The sequence below is a fragment of the Pecten maximus genome, chromosome 7 (genome assembly GCF_902652985.1).
Source record: "Pecten maximus chromosome 7, xPecMax1.1, whole genome shotgun sequence".
Lineage (NCBI taxonomy): Eukaryota > Metazoa > Mollusca > Bivalvia > Pectinida > Pectinidae > Pecten > Pecten maximus.
Genome location: NC_047021.1, coordinates 43,437,104 through 43,452,225, shown reverse-complemented (window position 1 = coordinate 43,452,225; position 15,122 = coordinate 43,437,104). Strand labels below are relative to the sequence as shown.

The 15,122-nt window shown below is 36.9% G+C and overlaps 1 protein-coding gene across 1 annotated transcript; it reads right to left on the bottom strand.

Annotated features, from left to right (window-relative positions):
- Positions 1-830: 830 nt before the first annotated feature.
- LOC117330922 lies at positions 831-11,734 on the bottom strand. The gene is made up of 4 exons (XM_033889483.1): positions 11,527-11,734; positions 5,155-5,230; positions 3,878-4,592; positions 831-3,185 (listed from the first exon to the last, which is right to left on the bottom strand). Exons 1-4 carry the CDS (start codon positions 11,570-11,572, stop codon positions 3,084-3,086), a joined length of 939 nt encoding a protein of 312 aa, XP_033745374.1. The 5' UTR covers positions 11,573-11,734; the 3' UTR covers positions 831-3,083.
- Between the last annotated feature and the right edge of the window lie 3,388 nt (positions 11,735-15,122).

Sequence of the window (15,122 nt, the reverse complement as noted above, 5' to 3'; positions counted from 1 at the left end):
TTATTCCCTTATTTTACGTCATTGATGATTGATTGGTTATGAACTTTGAACTTTGAACTTTGATTACTGATATTTTCTACTACAATACAACCAACCATATTGTATTGACAACACTGTTATGAAATAACGATAATGACCCAATTCAAATGTAACCAGATGTATTCGTGGTAGATAAAGCACAAATTTTGTGACTGGATATAAAATATCGATGGATGGGGGATTTATAGAAAAACTTCTTCACAATTAGAAGGTGTGTATATGGTGATTTGCAAGTTGCTGGCTGGTCATGTCCAAATTCTCGAAAAAAAGAAAAAAGAAAATATACTGTCCAATACTCATTCAAAAAAGCCACACAAGCCATAAATGTTAAAGTTCTCGCGAACGACGTGTGTTGTCGGCTTTATCGTATGTTGTAATGATATAAATATTGTTTACAGTAAGCACGTCCAAATAATGACAAGGCGTGAGTGAGTCCGACAATAATGTCTGAATGTTGAAGGTCATGTTAAGGCTCCAGTACCAAATCAACACGTGTTGTCCAGCGACACACCACCTGTTCATATCGTATGATACATGTGCAGATGTGCACATATTTTATTTATTTGATTTTTTTTTTTAAATATGATAGTATTCTGATATTGATAGAATAAATAAAACAAAAATTGGAGTGCTTTTTTTGGATTCTAGACATTTATCAGCGAATGGAAAATTCTTCAACATATTTTTTGAATATGTAGGAGGAAATTAAATGAGAAGGAAAAACCTTATTAAGTATCACCGACTTTCACAAACATGTATATGAGGATTATTGTGTTACAATCACAGTATGTACGGAATGGTGTAATAATAATAAAAGATACACGAAATGTGATTGAATATAGCCGTTTTATTATAACGACAGTAGATATCAATTACAAACCATTGCATAAACATTCTCCTAGTGTAGCATGACCTGGCTTTATCCTATACGCAGTACTGATTTCTTAAAAAGAAAGAATATTTTCATATTACCGTTTTGATGTAAATGAAGTCAAATAAAGTATTACTCAAAATTTCAGCCAAAGCCGTTACATGCAGAGTCGGAAATTTAACTCATTATTTTCACAGCTTATTCAAATTACACGTCCAACTTTCTAAAAAAATCACTATTAAATAAAAAAAAAAAAACGAATATAAACACAAACTTTGACAAAAAAATCCAGCCTGTATATTTTAGCCGTCCAAACAGTTAAATCTAATCATGAAACACGTCAGAAATTTGAAATATATTTAAATATATACATATATTCATAATTTAATTTCAAAACAGCGATACTATGCAAATATTCAACTTTCATGTGCCAAATTTTTAAAATGAAAATTGGAATTAAGTCTGACACAAGGCGCTCAGAAGGGTAGGATAAAGTCTACCTGTCAGATCATTCCACATGAAAAGCATACACCTTTAACAATTGTTACTCACGTCCCTGTGACGCAGAAAACATTATATAGTGTACTTAGTGAATGGTATTGTTAAGGAAGAATTAAAACTTCCTTGTGACAAACATTTTCTTTTGCTAAAATTTATGTTATCAGTCAATTACGTAGAAATAAAAACAACAAAAAAACAACAAAAAAAACCCAGAAAACAAAAAAGTCACCGTTCGTAACGTTGCTTTTTAATTGGCTGGTAGAGCGTCGTAATAATAACTAAGAAAAAAGAGTCCCTAGATAATGGGAAGTGTGTACAGTATGTTATATGGTGTACAGTCAAACCTGTATTAAGCGGCCACCCAAGGGACCGATAGATATCGTCTGCTTAAGGCAGGTGGCTGCTCAAACCAGGTTGGCCAGAAACGGCCTGATGCCCAATTCTTTTTTCAACAGTTTATTGAATTAATTATATTATAATGCACTTATTCATACATGTATGTTGATGTTGATAACAATATACCATGTACATTGTATTTTGAAATGAAAACCAACAAAGATAAAAGTTTTGATGAATTAATTGTTTCTTAAAGAAATCTTCAGTTGTAGGTCGATGCGTCTTTTAACAATCTTAAATCTTCTTTTCGGTAACTATACTTATGTAATTTATCAACTGATTGAAAAATGTCAACAAACAATGCATTTCATAAAATTCTTTGTGATATATCTTCAAGGGAATCCCAATCTACTTCTTTGGTAAGCCATCTTATCATTGAATCAGAAACATGTATTATGTTATACATGTATATGTTTCTGATTGAATCAAGAAGCAAGGTCAAATTTGGAGTTAATAGAATTGAGTATCTTATATGTGATATGTAAAGTGTATGTTACTCAAGAGATATGATTTTATGATATCGATATATCTAGGGATTAAGATGCGTCATAAGTACATTTCTACCGCAATAGGATGGTGTTGCTCAGCTCTCAAGACATCAAAATACAGTTTATACCACACGTGGTATAAACTAACTCTCAATGCATTTTGATTGGCTGACACGGTGAACTTTGACCTGTACCACTTAATCACCTGGTTCAGTGCGTTTTGATTAGCTGAAACGTTAAAGCCGCTTCACGCAGTCGCGGAATCACACCAAAAGTAGTTCACAGTGATATCATGTATTTGTGATAATGAAATTTTCATAAAATATCTGTTTCTTATTGATTTTCTTTTTAAAGATAATACATACGATCTTTCTGGAAATTGTCAGTTTTACACAGTGATCATCATTTTATTACACGTCTCAACTGGTATACAGAACAGATCAATTCACCCTCAGAATGTCGTTTTATTGTGGCAGAAACAAGTCACACAAAATCGTGGTTATTTTATCAGGTAGGGTTTTTCTCTCTCATTAATCACTTTTCAAAACTTACAACTGTAAAGCTGGTGTTTTTGTAATTTTTGAAAAACAACTAGCCTGGAGTGAAAAAAAGTGATATACAACAACCACTCTTTGTGTAACCGTATTTACGTAATTAGTATATATAAATGATGTTTACACATAAATCATATTTCACAATCTGATGGATTACATCTTTCACAAATCTTGTATTCTCATATTTACATAAAGATGTACATTATTGCTATTTTGGTTCAGAAAATCTTAATCCTAGTAGATTAAACAGTCTGTATGGTCAGTTATTTCAACAACAATCGGCTTCCATCCCAATAATGCGTACTTTATCTTCATCCGTACTTTTATCGAACTTCCCTGGAAATAAAAATAAATAAATAAATGAAAATAAATTCATTATGAATAAATCAACGTTTTGCGGCATTTTTCGTTGGACAACAAACGTTAGATCACTGGATATGTTCATTAATCACTTTAATCAGACTCTATTATGACGTCACTATCAACGTTTAACAGTTTTATGTACATTATGTTTACTGATTAGTGGTTAAACGGGTTAGTGGTTAGGTGCCTGTAGATGGTAAGATGGATTCAACTAGTTAGTGGGTATACTGGTTACTAACTTAACTTGTTAATGCCTTAACTGATTAGTGGTTAAACGGGTTAGTGGTTAGGTGCCTGTAGATGGTAAGATGGATTCAACTGGTCAGTGGGTATACTGGTTACTGACTTAACTTGTTAATGCCTTAACTGGTTAAGCAGGTTAGTTGTTACACTGATTACTAGTTACTAGTTAAACAGGTTAGTTGTTACACTGATTTGTGGTTAAACTGCTTAGTGGTTAGACTGTAAGTACTGGTTAGTAGTTAAATTGGTTAGTGGCTAGTTTGGTTAGTAGTTATACTAGTTAGCAGTTAAATTGGTTAGTGATTAGTTTGGTTTGTGGTTTGACTGGTTTGTATTAAATTGGTTAGTGATTAGTTTGGTTAGTTGTTAGTAGTTATATTGGTTATTGATGAGATTGATTACTGGTAATATTAACTTAATACCTTGAGTAGTAACTTGAGCTGTCGACATGAGTTCAGCATTCGTTTTCTTCTCGTTAAAGCCCTGTCTCTCCTCCTGACCATAGCAGTGTCCCGGACACTTCGGTCACTATTCAAAACTTCAAAATCCTTGACCACTGAGCTATCGAAGCATATTTTTTTCGTGGCATTGGCTATTTCTCCGTTGAGTTCCAACAAGGGTGATGCCGAATTCCCTTTCCTCATCATAGTATCCAGAATTTTGTTCATATTTGTTTTGTCATTCCCCTTGTGTTCATTGCTGACATTAAAACTATTGCTTGTTTCAAACACGACTCCAACAAGTCGGACCCGATCTGGTGAAGATATTTCATAGGGGTAAGCCTCTTCCTGCATTTGTTCGTTTTTGGTCTTCCTCATCAAATATTTACCTTGCCGAAATCCAATAGCTTTGGTTATATTTAGATTGCCCGCTTTCACGACTTTGTCAGCGACGAGAACCACATCTTCCTGTGTATTATAAATATACACGGCCACCACAGTCAAGATAGTCATGGAAATCCCAATGATTCCAAAAATAAAACTTAAAGCCAAGTACTGTCCGGCCGTCAGGTAGTGGTCATCCTTGTAGCCACGCCTAGCCCGCAGATATGCTAATATCGCCAAAATACCTAATACAGGATTGCAGAGAGTTGGCAGCACCAAACACACGCCAGCAAATTTGGGGAAAAGTTTACGGCTGAAAAATGAAACAAAAAATACGTATTTATATGTCTGAAGTATTTGTTTGAAGAAAAACACAGATATTCAATGAATCTGTCAAAGTAACGATATAAGTAATAAAGAACTTGAACTTGATATGAAAATAATAAGTGTTTCTTATGGTAGCTGATCACAGCCATCTGGCGTTGGCGCATTGGCGCTTTGTCGTATTGGCGCCTTGTCGTGTTGGCGACTTTGTAGTAAAATAAGTCAGCGTTAGACCCTCGAGCCTAACGTCCGGACTTTTGGCACAATGGTTAGAACGCTCGCCTACCAAGCAGGAGGTCCCGGGTTCGATTCCAGGTCCGGTTACAACAACTTTATAGTGCTACCTCAATAAAGCATATTGACACCCTGCAGGACACCCCACCAAGGGCGACATGGCACGATTTATATGTTGATCATGTCAACTTCCTGTCCCGACCCGGTCAAATAATACTGACAACAGGCGAATCGACAAAACCTAAAAATCAGAAGCAATTCTTTGTAAGTGGAACGCGCCACTAAAGGTCAAAGGTGAGGATATTATGGTAACTTACCGCCTTTTTCCTTTGACCACGTGTTCGGAATCAACTAGTGGTTGCTGCATTGGCCCCATGGTGACATTTGATGCCACTGCAACATAGATTTAAATATTATTCATTTAAGGAAGACAAAACCAAACAGAACAATGCAAAAATGTTGAGTATGCAAAATAATTGGATATTCAATACTCGACCATTTACCTCTTAATTATGGGGAACTCATTTTTATAACTATTTTTAGATAATCTTGTGAATACGGTATTTTTTTTAACATATCATTTTGAGGAATGCTACATCATTTCCAGCCCTCGATGAAAATGTCAAATTCCAAAATACATGCAGTATGTTACTTAAACATGGGCTGAGATTAGCAGTATTTTATAGATATCTCCGGAAACGCGGGAAATGTTTAGGACTCACACAACTAAATCAGCCAATCAGCTGGTGTTCAGGCCCTGAGGAAAATGTGTTTCTTAGGTTTGTATCTGTTTTCCTGAGTAAATAACATATGAAATGGGTACTTTCTATATACGAGAATAAAGTGTAGGATCTTGAAGTTTGGAAAATCAAAACTATACACTCCTACTGCAAATAGAATTGCGTAGGATTCGAGGTGTAAAAAGGCGGGAATTCCCCAGGTGGGGGTTTCCCAGTGTACTGTTAATGTCAGGGTTACTGTCTTTCGAGTACCCGTGTGCTCTAATATGCCATTAAACCTATACAATAACAACATTTATCCGATAGAAAAAACTTCAAACTTTAATTTGATATAAATTTCACATCATTTGAACTTCAAACGAGCGAATAAAGGGATAGGGTCACTAGTAATAACATATAAATTAAATTATTAAGTTGTGTGAGTCCTGTAATTTAAAGGTACGTATTAAAATGGAATCAGGTTATATTTAGGCCCAATCGTTTAAATGGTGACTGGGCTACATTGAATCGGATATGATTTAACAGGTATGTCCATCTTTGTAAAATGGTACAATTGTCGGACAAAAACGAGAATGAGAGAATAATATATGATATACAACATTTATATAGGGCACAATCTAATTTGTAAAATTACTCTACTGCACTTCACATTACAAAACATAATAATACATTTTAATTCAAGTGTTACGAGGGATGATTGATATGTTTTGAGCCTCATATTGAAGGATTTGAAATTTGCCGGACATATTGTAATATTTTTAACATAATCCCCTTCAGTATCTAGACACTTTTATCAGCGGTGTTTAAGGGCCTCAATGCCACTTTTATAGAACTCATTTTCTTGGCTGTTCAGGAAGTCATCCACTGCATGTTAGGGTTAGGGTTAGGGTGCCAGAAATAGCTGTTTTCAGTTATGGAAATAGATGAAAGTCTGATGGAGCGAGATCAGGTGAATAAGGCGGATACTCAATCAATTTTAAGCCACAATCGTGAATGGCAGCCATGGCATTGGCAGACTCTTTCACCCTAACCCTAACCGATTTTGTCCATTTTGCAATAGCCGCTTGTCTTATTTACACTAACCAAATCAGACCAGTCCTTGGGTACATGGCCCTATATAGTCAGAGAATAGTAGGACTTAAAAAGAACATCCTTGAGTACCTCCTTCAATACGAGGCTCACAACATATCAATCATCCCTCGTACACAATGTACAGAACATATAACCATAATTATCAACTCGAGCAGTTAGATGATAGGGTGTACAGAATGTCTGCAAGAGACTCTAAAAAGGACACGAAACAAGTGAATTTTAACCTCCATTTTTTAATTTTGCCAGGGTCTTCGCCTGCCTGGTAACAAATGGTAAGCTGCCCAACAAAGTGGCCACTACCTTTCCAAAGCACCGGTTACTATAAGTCATAGTACGATATTTTGGAACGCGTAACAAGGCCTTCTGTCTCCGATCGTAGAGAAAAAAAGGTCCTGTGACCCAATTGGGAACCGTCGGCACTTTCCGTATTTTCTCGTTTACGGAAAGTGCCGACGGTTCCCGATTGGCATAATGACCACAAGGTTCTCAGCTTTTGCGGAATATATTGCAATACAATATGATGTCTATGTAAGCTTATAGTTCATGATGTTGGCTGTTGATGTATTGCACATCAAAAACAAATCATATCTATGTACTGCACACATGTAATTCGAGAAAAGTTAAAAGTATTTCAAATACATAGTGTACTATAAACGTGGTTATTTTTGCAGGGGGCTAATTTCGCGATTTCAATATGTAAACTATACGCTTGGGGGTAATTTTCGCGATCGATCAACTTTCGCTTGTAGTTCAAGATTACGCAAATTGATATCAAAATAATACGCGTGAGGGGGGAATTTTCGCGAACAAACAGAGTCCGCGTAATCATAAGCGTAAATTCCCCCGCTCGTGTAAATTTCCACGTTTACAGTATCTATGAAAGTTTATGGTTGATGTATTGTATAAATTTGGCTGTACACGCTTTCCTTAAAAATATAAAGCCTGCGACGTTAAAAAAAAGAGACATACACAATGTACTTTAGCTTAAACGTTAGCGTAAGTCTGTATTTCTTCTGTTAGACCACAGGGACATATCTAGACTTATATTAAATAAATATAACCAGATATACCAATAAAACTGTATCGTCCTTCTAGGACTTGTCAGCGATGATAAGTGTTGAAACTCAAAACCGTTCGAAAGAAAGATCAAAATTTAGTTTCGGTGGTGCAATAGCTCAATAATCAATAAATTTCATCATTTCAAATATTTTCAAGAGAGATTATTGTAAGTTATAACTCAATAACAATGCCCTATTGTTATAAATAATCTATACAATGAGACTTTGTTCTATTTTTAGTTAGCGATGATATATGACAACTGTTTTATATCATAATGCTGCTCAATTGTCATCAGGCGTGCGTATTCGTAGGAAAGGCCAAATTTTCAAATGTTATTTTTAACATTTTCATTTTATTGTGACTGGGACAAGTGCGCGACCTTATGATACAGTGGCTGTGTTCTGTCGGGAAACAATTGTCTAAAGGCTTAGGCTTTGTTTGAAACGAGCCCGGGCAACTATGGAATCGTGTACATGTCATAGGAAATCCTCTGAATACTTCATAAAATGAATGAATGAATAAAAAAATAAATAAATAAATAAAAATAAAATAAAATAAATAAATAAATAAATAAATAAATAAATAAAAACAAATAAATAAAAATAATAAATAGATAAATAGATAAACCAGATGTTCCACAAATTCTCCAGCAGCATTTGAGGTAAAATGAATCAATACAATTTTGATGTATAAGTCGGAATAAAAGATGTCGAAAGAGAAATACAAAAATTAAGCGTAATCATAATATGCCTCTCTTGACCCACTTTGTCAATATAGTAAGTTTTAAGCAAAATTCACATTTTTTTCCCCCTTTGTTTGTTTGTCTGTCTGTGTGTTTTTTTTTCGTTGTTCCAAATACAACCACACAAACTCCCTCATTCATAAAGTGATATTGCGGAAACGCCCTTTATACCATTTAAATATTTATGCATTACAAAATGAATAGCATTTTTTTTTTCTTTTTTGCAATTTTTTTTTTAAAATTCATATATGACCGAACGTGGTCCAGTTTTACGATAACTAAATTTGTAAGAAAATTGGAGAAGCAAAAAAAAAGATCTTATATTAATTTCTAAAAATTATTTAAGGTTTTAGCCAAAAAATACACCTAAAAATGAAAATTCACGTAATCTCCAAGATGTGTTGAGATGTCCATACTACACTGTAACTATACATTGTCAAGGTTTGATTGGAACAGCACTGATTATATCTTTAAAAGACCTGAGCTAAGACTTTAAAGTCCAGATTCTCAGCATCCTTGATTTCCATGGTAACTGGACCATACATTCTGGATGATATTCTGTAAACAAGGGATATGGAATGGCGAGTTGAGATGTCCACTATGGTATTGTGTCATCTGACTATACACCAAGTGTTTAGAGTGGGACGACTGGTTCGCCCGTTGTCAGTATAATGTGACCGGATTGGGGTGTCCTGCTGGGTGTCTTCGGCAGTATGCTTCAGTGAGGTCGCACTATAAATCGGCAAAAGTTCCGACCTATCACAAGGATGCTTAACACGAACATACCGCAGCCTCCCAAAACACACATACGCACTCACAACACGCATGCATATCGTAAACACGGGAGGCCGTCCTTAAATGACCTTAGCTGTTAATAGGACGTTAAACAAATAAAACCAAACCAAACCAAACACCAATTTTTTACAGAAATGGTGACGGGCCGCCTACATCACTGAGAGAAGTACACAGTAACAATATGGCACGCTTTCGCGACTTTTCGTGGCCAGCGATATAAAATTCACAGGTCAACAGCCATGGTTTGTTGTATAGAATACAATGTTATTCTACAACCTTATTCAATTATCATACTTTATGACCATCATTGTTGGTAACCTCCTAGACAATCGTCATCTTAATGACCCTGATTGTTGGTGTCTCCTCGACACCCGTCCTAATATAACCCTGACTGTTCGTGTCAGCCTAGATACCCGTCCTCATATGAACCTGGATGTTGGTGTCCCCTAGACACCCGTCCTAATATAACCCTGACTGTTGGTGTCCCCCTAAACACCCGTACTCACATAAACCTGACTGTTGGTGTACCCCTCAACACCCGTCCTCATACAAACCTGACTGTTGATGTCCCCCTAGACACCCGTCCTCATATAACCCTGACTGTTTGTGTCCCCTAGACACCCGTCCTCATATGACCCTGACTGTTGGTGTCCCCTAGACACCCGTCCTCATATGACCCTGACTGTTGATGTCCCCCTAGACACCCGTCCTCATATGACCCTGACTGTTGGTGTCTCCTCGACACCCGTCCTCATATGACCCTGACTGTTGGTGTCTCCCTAGACACCCGTCCTCGTATGACCCTGACTGTTGGTGTCTCCTTAGACCCCGTACTCATATGACCCTGACTGTTGGTGTCTCCTTGACACCCGTCCTCATATGACCCTGACTGTTGGTGTCCCCCTAGACACCCGTCCTCATATGAACCTGGATGTTGGTGTCGCCCTAGACACCCGTCCTCATATAACCCTGGATGTTGGTGTCCCCTAGACACCCGTCCTCATATAACCCTGGATGTTGGTGTCCCCTAGACACCCGTCCTCATATAACCCTGACTGTTGGTGTCACCCTAGACACCCATCCTCATATAACCCTGACTGTTGGTGTCCCCTAAACATCCGTCCTCATACAAACCTGACTGTTGGTGTCCCCTTAGACACCCGTCCTCATATAACCCTGGCTGTTTGTGTCCCCTAGACACCCGTCCTCATATAACCCTGACTGTTGGTGTCACCCTAGACACCCGTCCTCATATAACCCTGACTGTTGGTGTCCCCTAGACACCCGTCCTTATATAACCCTGACTGTTGGTGTCCCCTAGACACCCGTCCTCATATAACCCTGACTGTTGGTGTCACCCTAGACACCCGTCCTCATATAACCCTGACTGTTGGTGTCACCCTAGACACCCGTCCTCATATAACCCTGACTGTTGGTGTTGCCCTAGACACCCGTCCTCATATAACCCTGACTGTCGGTGTCCCCCTAGACACCCGTCCTCATATAACCCTGACTGTTGGTGTCGCTTTAGACACCCGTCCTCATATAACCCTGACTGTTGGTGTCCCCTAGACACCCGTCCTCATATGACCCTGACTGTTGGTGTCCCCTAGACACCCGTCCTCATACAAACCTGACTGTTGGTGTCCCCTAGACACCCGTCCTCATATGACCCTGACTGTTGGTCTCTCTAGACACCCGTTCTCATATGACCCTGACTGTTGGTGTCCCCTAGACACCCGTCCTCATATGACCCTGACTGTTGGGTGTCCCCTAGACACCCGTCCTCATATGACCCTGACTGTTGGTGTCCCCTAGACACCCGTCCTCATATAACCCTGACTGTTGGTGTCGCCCTAGACACCCGTCCTCATATAACCCTGGATGTTGGTGTCCCCTAGACACCCGTCCTCCTATAACCCTGACTGTTGGTGTCGCTTTAGACCCCGTCCTCATATATCCCCGGCGTGTCAAAGGACTGCGCTGGTAAGTTAGGACAAAATTAATATCCTTTTGACACCGAAACCCGAATCCAGTTATCACACAGTAGAAGTAACGAATCTAGAATTGCAATATACTTATTTGGATATATAATAATATTTGTATTTTTCAAGAAAAAATTGCAGCATTACCCCCACATGCGAGCATAGCATTTAAACCAATAAATCCTTATGAAAATTAATGACAAAAATGATATCAGTGCTTCAACGAAAAGATTTCTGAAATAATATTTATCAAATGTATTAATATAAATGACTTACCGGTGTAGATAGAGAAAGCACCATTGTCTTCGGTAGGGTTCGACATTGTCGTGTATTACAGAGATACGTGTGCAGTTCGGAGACTGACAAACCTATGGTCCGTCAGCTTCGTGTGTAGAGACTGTCAACTGTCATCAGACAGCTGTACGACTATTTGGCGACAACAGGTTAGCTGAAAGGTCGTCATCCTGTGCTTACGTCATGAAGGCACTTGGTGAACTGGCTATTTTTGTACAATATGAAAACATCTGATTTAGCATTGCTAGCTGTTGCAGTAATTTTAAAAAATAAAATAAAAAAATTGATCTGTGAACATTTGTTTCCCCAACAATGTGAAACGTTTCAACATTAAGTTATTTTGGTAGAAAGTTTGAAATTCAACTGGAAAGTTAAACTTGGGTCCCTCAATCTCGCGTTTTGGACCACGCCTAGTTATATAAATGTTGTTAATGACTATAAAATAACTCATATCATATCAACTGAAACTAATCAGGCTCTTGTTGGTAGTTTCGGTCCTTGGATTGACATAAAATGTTTGACGATCTGACGAGAAAAAAACGTGCTGAGCTGTGAAATCCTTTTCTTACATAATAAATTAAGATTCGTTTACCGCTCAGATATTTTTTCAATATGAGCACATTCTTTAATTTTTCCATTTACATCACTACATCATCTCATTTTCACGTCATACCGTGAACGCAGGGCAGGGACTTGGCATGTGTACATTGGCACAAGCTTTGTAAGATTTACCTCCCTTTGTTCAGTCAAAAGACTTTGTGTCCGCTAAAGAATAAAACTTCAAAGTACACAAGCAGATAGGCCTGACATAGGTAACAGACAATTGATGACGATTATAATTTTGGAACATGATTATCGTCAATAGGATGGAAGCAATAAAAGGGTAGAACTCGTCTGGGGTCCAGCCCCGCTCGTACGCACGTGGTCCTTTACATTTTGGGGACGATAGATCTCACCCAGAACGAAAGGGCAGCATGGGATATATACCCTAGCACATTTTGTTAAAAAAATTTTTTTTTAAAAATACACGTACAAAAAAAATAAAAAATCGATTTTATAAATCAAACTGAAAGTACAAGTCCTACATACGTGTATATGTAAGATCAATATAACACGTATTCCCTTCTAATTCAAATTATAACTAATAAAAAGCAAACAGGATCTTTAAAAACAAACTCTGAATCTTTTATTACAAATCGTATTAAATATCGGACTATCAAATGAGAAAAAAAAACTATAAAAGACATCACAAGTATTTTCGTAAATACCGGCTATAGGGCAGTACAGGAGAGCTCCACTAGAGGGAATATACAAAGGTAGCGACATAATTCACCTATGTTTGGATTTCATAGACAAATTTTAAGAAATATCAGAACCCCGAGACCCATTACAGTAGTAAAACAAACCCTAACGGTCAAAAGTCTGGTCGGATTACGATTTTTATCATTTTATGTCAACAATTTCAAATAAAAGTGCTTCATGCTCATCAGTAAACGTTCAAAAATTCAGACAAGCCATTTTAAAAAGTCCCTCTTGGACAAACCAGTTGTTATCGCCAAAAAAATTATTACCGGTATTCAAGTACTTATATCCAATTTCAACTTTTTTTTTTGTCTCGGTCTGGCGACAGGACCAAAACCTTTAGGCATTGGTAGGAACGCTCAATAAAGCCAAAAGCCATGTATTGTCAACCAAACTAATGCAGGTAGATTTGAAAGAGAACAGAATCGCGATGTACGTTTTAAATAATCTAAAAGTTGAATTGGGTAAAAAATCAAAGTACTGGAAGTACTGTAAACGAACATTATTGTTTAATGCAAAATCTGTAATCTTCTAAGTTTAAAGTCGATAAATTTACTGATATTGGTTTAGGAATTAATTGCAAATAATTTGAAATGTTTGCAGCTGTTCTGATATGATTGAACACATGCATGTTTCTGTAAGGTCCTAATTGAAATTGGAAGTTTGTTGATCTATCTTGGATGGATGAAAATAAAATATGTCTTTCTTTCGGGAAGGCATCATCAGTTATAATACAGCCAGGACTCTGTGACCTTATTGATGCCAACTTCTAATATGCACTAAATTTAGGCTAGTTCCATCGTTAGTTTAGCATATTTCAACTTAATATGATGAAACACACATAAAGAACTACTGAAAACCAAAACCAGAGCTGCTAATCAAGGCTCGGATTAGGAATGTATCCTATTGAAACTGTACTCAAGCATGTATGGTACTTCAAAACAAAAAACTTGACTCCTTTTGTTCAGGAATCATTTGATGTTAATAAATCTTTATATGAGAAGATATACTTCTGGTATAATTACAGTATTGTACACAATGTGATAAAGAATAACAACCATACAAAGACTATCTTCATCAAATAATTCAGCAAACAGGAAAAGAAAACTTCAAGCTTCATTTTCAACTTCAAAGCTGATAACGGTTACAGTCCATTCGATGGGATGACACATTCCCTATTTATTGTCCCTTTCCAATGTTGATCATCCAATCATAGTGAACCACACAGTTCAGCAATGTTATTGCACAAATCACATCCTTTATGTGGAAAGAACAGTTTTCGGGGGTGTTATAAGATTCCATAACTGTGTGCAAATTTGTGAATCATTCCATATCTATATCTATATATATACCGTTCGTGTATATATTTACACATATCAAAATTGGAATGACACAGGAGATTTGCAAGTTTAAGTTCACCATCAGTCATAGGAGGTTTATGTAAAATGTTATATTTATTGGGGTAATTAGTAATTTTGATAATATATTTATGAAGCTCTATTCTGTACTTTCTACCAGTGCTTATATTAGAGAATGGACACAATTAAATGTTCTCCAATGTCAAAATTAATAATATGTAAAATATTAGGGGTTTGTTTGACCGAGACATATTTAAAATTTTTGTAATTATTCGCCATTCGAGGCCTGATTGCCGTCATAGTTGAATTACCAAAATGGACCTGAAATCAATATTTTTAAAAGAGAATGATCTGTGACTTGAATATTTCATAAAAATAATTTAATACATCGTTTATTCACTTCATTCAGATCTTCAGACACAACATAATTTGTGAAGTCATATATAGATAAAGATATACCCATATTAAACACTGGTACTGTTTATCTCCCGCTTTCACCGAAACAAGGGATATTGATTTGGGTCTGCCCGTCTTACGCTTCGTTTCCGTGCAATAACTGCAACAAAAGCATACGGAATGTTTCAAGCTTGTTGACAAGGTCTAAAGAATTAAGGGATCGTCCGAGCTCGATTGCCATTTTGTCGGACTTTATTTGACGGAGTAATTGCCCCTTTATTAACTAAAGACGTCGTTTCTACTGTCTTTGGGAAATAACTAGGACAGTTGTTAATACTTCATACGTGATAGCAAGGTTAAATGTCATAAGGGCTCGTCCAATTTCCATTGCCAGCTTTTGCCTGGCTTGATTTGATGGAGTTATGGTCCTTTGATTAACTTCAGCGTCGTTTTCTGCTGTTTCCGGTTAAATGCTTTAAGGGCTAGGCCAATTTCGATCGCCATTTTTGCCCGAGTTATGGC